We start from the raw sequence: 4,644 nt of genomic DNA, 5'->3' as shown, positions 1-4,644 counted from the left end.
CGGCTGCGACGTCAACTACGAGGCCAAGGCCGGCGGCACGCTGCTGACGTGGGCCGCGGAGAACCACCGCGCGGACCTGTGCCGGTCGCTGCTCGACAAGCACGCGGACCCGACCAAGGAGGACTGGACGTCGAGGCAGACGGCGCTCCAGTGGGCCCAGAACACGGTCGCCGTCGGCGAGGACGCGGCGACGGCCAAGACGAACCGCGACGCGACGATCGCCGTGCTCCGCGAGGCGACGCCGGGCGACTAGGGGGCGCTCGGCGTAAGTGCTCCGTTACACGAGCCCGATCTTACACGAGCCCGATCTCCTCGGAGTGGAGGGCGACGACCATGCCGGCGTCGCCGTGGCCCGTCGCCGGCCGGCTCGGCGACGTGCCCGGTCGACTGTCGCCGTGGCCCGTGCCCGGCCGGCCCTCGTCGAGCATGGACGCGGAGACGAGGTCGAAGCAGAGCAGGAAGGCCATCGGCGAGTCGCAGAAGTCCAGGCCCCGGTCCTCGCAGAGCTCGGCGACGCGGTCGCCGAACCACTGGCTCAGTTCGTCGAAATCCAGGCGCATGGTCACGTCCTTGCCGAAGCGCGCGAACGCGCGGTCCGCGTGCGGCTCGAGGCCCGCGTCCTGCGGCAGGTCGCCGCGCCGCGTCATCAGGACGGCGCCGCTCAGCATGGAGAAGAGCATGACGCAGACCTCGTCGTAGTTCAGCGACCCCTGGCCGTTGAAGTCGAAGACGCGCAGCGCGAACGCGGCCTTCGCCTCCAGGGTGCCGTGGCTCACGACGGCCAGGCCCCCGAGCACCTCGAGCACGTTCACCTCGCCGCCCGAGTTGTACTCGGCGAATCGCGGCCAGAGCACCTGCTCGACGACGTCCCCCGTCTCGTGGGGCAGCACGGACTGGACGATCTCGCGCAGCTGCTCCTTCTCGAGCCCAAAGTCGTGGTTCCCGGCGAGGTAGCGCTCGCGGATCGCCTCGACGTGCTCGAGGCGCCACGTCGTCGGGTCCACCTCGTTGACGAGGTACTTGCGCTGCGCGCCCGTCGCGTTTCCCATGGTCGTGATCTAGCTAGCGTCAGGCAGCCGTCTTTATCGATCAGCTACCGCTCCATCGATCAACGCATCGGGCAGCTACTGCAACATTCCTGCAAGATCTCGGCAGTTTTGGCCTCACTCGCCGAGTCCGCGGGCGCTCTCCCAAGTACTGAGAACGATCGCGCTGCGTTGCGTTGCGCAATGAGCCAGCAGCGATTGCAAGACGTCCGCGACACGCATGCGTTGGACGTGCAGTACGACAAGCAGTTCCTGCAGCGCAACGAGGCCACGGCGCTCTTCAAGGCGCTCACCGCGGCCAAGGCGGACGGCGGCGAGGGCCTGGGCGTGCTCGGTCCGCGCGGTGGTTTGCATCGCTCGTTTTGCGTTGGGCTGCGCGACGGCGTGTGCTACGACCTGCGGCCCTGGCATTCGAGCGGGACGTGCGCGGCGCTTTACGACTACGGCGTCAAGATCGCGCGGCACCTCGGCCTCGACCGCGACTTCGACTACTGCGTCGTCCAGCTCTTCCAGAACAAGCCCGGCTACAAGACGGGCATGGCGGCCCACACGGACGACGAGCAGTCCGACATCTCGCCCATCGTCGGCCTGTCGCTGTTCGAGGAGCCCGCCGCCACGCGCCCGCTCGACCTCGTGAGCGGCGAGCGGCTCAAGAAAGACCGCGTCGCGCACCGCATCGACCTCGCGCACGGCAGCTGCTACGCGCTCCTGCCGCCCACCAATTCTTGGTGGAAGCACGCGCTGCCCAAGCGCGTGGCGACGCGCGTCAGCATCACCTACCGCCGCGCGCCCCGGACGCGCCGCGTGTCCTTCCCCAAGCACCCGTCCGAGATCGTCGAGATCTCCTCCGACTCGGAGCCGGAGATCATCGAGATCGCCTACTCCGACTCCGACGACGACTCCGTCGTGGACTTGACGCTGTAAGCTCGTTTAGTCCCGCGCGAGCGCCGCGGCGATCTCGTCCCCGAGCGCCCGGAGCCCCGGGCGGAGGCCGCCGAAGGCCGGCGGCCGGCCCGCGAGGACGCTCGCCGCCGCGGGCCGCACGAGCTCGCGGTCCACCTCCGAGACGCCGGCGAAGGCCGCGACCCGGGCCGCGAGCGTCGCGTTCGCCGCGGCGTCGCCGGCGGCGGCCCAGCGGAGCGCGCGCCACGCGAACGCCGCGTGGCGCCGCTCGTCGTCGGCGACGCGGCGCAGCGCGTCGACGACGAAGCCGTGGCGGCCGTCGAGGTCCCGCGCGGCGTCGGCGGCGTCGCGCTCCGCGCGCGCGGCGGCCGCCGTCTCCGCGACGCAGCCGGCGTCGAAGGCGTCGACGACGACGGCCGCGCGCGGCGACGGCGCGGCCCTCCGCCGTTCCGCCGCGTCGTCGACGGCCAACGCCATGGGCGCGGCCGCCGCGCCCGCGAGGCGGGACGCGACGGCGTAGGCGTCCTCCGCGTGCCGGACCTCGTCGGCCATGCCCCGCGCGGCCTCGGCGAGCAGGCCGAGCGGCGCGCCCGCGGCCGCCAGCAGCAGCGCGAAGGACGCGAAGGACGCCGTCGACGCGTGCTCCGCCGCCGCGCGCGCGGCCCACACCCGCGCGTCGAGCCAGCCGCCGTCGCCCCCCGCGGGCGCGTCGCCGGCCCACGCGGTCTCCGCGACGGCGCCGGACGCCTGCGGCCGGCCGTAGACGCAGCCGCTGCTCCAGGACGACGGCGCGCGGCACGCGGCGCCCGACGACGTGCACGGTGCGGCCGCGCCCGTCGCCGCGTCGACGCAGCGGATCGCCGCGCCGTCGTAGGTCGCGTTGACGGCCGCGTCGTGGGCGAGGACGACGTGGACGACGCCGTCGGAGAGCGCGCAGGCGCCGCAGGCGTCGGCCTCGTCCGCGCGCGCGCCGAGCAGCAGCCCCGCGGCGAGGCCCGCGAGGAGCGGGCGCCGCGAGCCCGCCGCGACGACGGCGACGGCCGCGGACGTCTCGTTCCAGGACCACCAGGCCTCCGTCGGCGCGGCCGTCGGCGCGGCCGCGGTCGTCGCCAGCGACGGCCCGCCGCCGAAGCCCGCGGCCTCGGCGTCCGCGAAAGCCGCCGACGCGCCCGCGGCCGCCGCGGCGGCCGCGAGCGCGTCGTCGAAGTCGTCGGCCGTCGTCGACGCGAAGATCGACGCGACGCGCGCCGCCGACAGGTCCGTCGCCGCGCGGATCTCGTAGGAGACGACGACGCCCCCGCCGCCGTCGTCGAGGCGGCGACGTCGCTCCGCGCGCGCCGACAGCTCCACGGCGACGTCCTCGACGGCGACGTCCGCGACGGCCGCGACGGCCGCCGCGACGACGTCCGCGTGCGCCGCGACGTCCGCCAACTCGACGCCGAGGAGCAGGAACTCGCCCGCGACGGCTTTCGCGGCGGCCGCGGGCGCGGCCGTCGGCGCCGCGGCCGGCGCGGCGCTCTCGTCCATGCACCGCGCGCGGTCGGGGGTGGCGCAGTACATCTTCGTGCACGCGAGGCCCCCGCCGAGGCGCCGGCAGTGGTTGCAGCCGTCGTACCTGCGCGCGGCGGTGAAGCAGGGAACGACGCACGAACGGTGTTCCGGCGCGACATCGACGGACGCCGGAAGGGGCACCAGCGCTGGCAGCCGTCGTCGACGCAATTACCGTAGGCGTCGTAGAGGTCGCACGAGAGGGCCGCGGTCTCGGGGCCGTCGCCGGCCGCCGTCGGCGCGGCCGTCGCGACGCCGATCGTCGCCCGGATCTCTTCCGCGCGCTCGTCGTAGCAGGACGCCTCGAGGCTCACGGCCAGGACGCCGCCGCAGGCCGCGGGGCACGACTCGGACGCGAGCGTCCCGTCCGCGCCGCCGACGGCGCAGCGTTGCTCCGCGTAGCCCGCGACCCAGGGGCAGTCCTTCCAGGGCGCGCCGTTCTTCGACCAGGACGCCGAGTCGGCGAGGTGCTCCGCGGCGACGTCGACGCGTCGCCCGAAGGTCCCGACGCACTCCGACGGGTCGCACCAGTAGCCGCAGCAGCCCTCGGCGCCGGAGAAGTCGAGCGGCACCGCCGCGAGGAACGGGCACGGCGGCGACGAGCCCCAGAAGCCCCACATGCTGTAGGTGCCGCCGACCCAGTGGTCCCGGGCCTCGTCGAGGGGCACCGTCGTCACGGAGAGCGTCAGCCCGGCGGCCTCGAAGGCCGTCGCGTCGATGGTGATCGTGCTCGCGTTGTTTGAATGCATTATCGACGCGCTCGGCTGGCACCCGTCGGGGTAGCACACGTTCGATGCTGTCGCGAGAGCGAGCGATGCGGCGCAGATCAAGGCGCGCATTGTCGCCACGGCCGAAGCGTTTTCGCGGAACCCCATGCTCTGCCAGCGGCTCTATAAGAGTGGGGGGGCCCCAAGTTTTGCGAAGCCCGCGCCGCAGGCGTGCCCACGGGCAACTTTACGACTGTCCGTCGGGGGAGAGCGGAACCGCAACGGCGCGATGCTACCCCTCGTTCGCGACGGTCCGTCACCCGTCCGGGGGTTCGCAACCTCGGAACCCCCGGCAACGGCCGCGCGTCTAGGGCCGCCCCGCGTTCGCGACGGTCCGTCTCCTCCCCTCGGAAGACGCCTGCCCGTCGATCGCCACGGTC

At 73.8% G+C, this 4,644-nt stretch overlaps 1 protein-coding gene across 1 annotated transcript; it reads right to left on the bottom strand.

Annotated features, from left to right (window-relative positions):
- Positions 1 to 293: 293 nt before the first annotated feature.
- AURANDRAFT_61324 (hypothetical protein) lies at positions 294 to 4,372 on the bottom strand (the record flags this gene model as incomplete). Its single annotated transcript, XM_009034870.1, has 3 exons — positions 294 to 1,058; positions 2,091 to 3,564; positions 3,642 to 4,372. 3 exons carry the CDS (start codon positions 4,370 to 4,372, stop codon positions 294 to 296), a joined length of 2,970 nt encoding a protein of 989 aa, XP_009033118.1.
- Between the last annotated feature and the right edge of the window lie 272 nt (positions 4,373 to 4,644).

Source organism: Aureococcus anophagefferens (assembly GCF_000186865.1).
Source record: "Aureococcus anophagefferens unplaced genomic scaffold AURANscaffold_2, whole genome shotgun sequence".
NCBI classification, from domain to species: Eukaryota; class Pelagophyceae; order Pelagomonadales; family Pelagomonadaceae; genus Aureococcus; species Aureococcus anophagefferens.
Note: the sequence above shows the minus strand (reverse complement) of the source record. Positions and strands in the feature narration are given on the sequence as shown.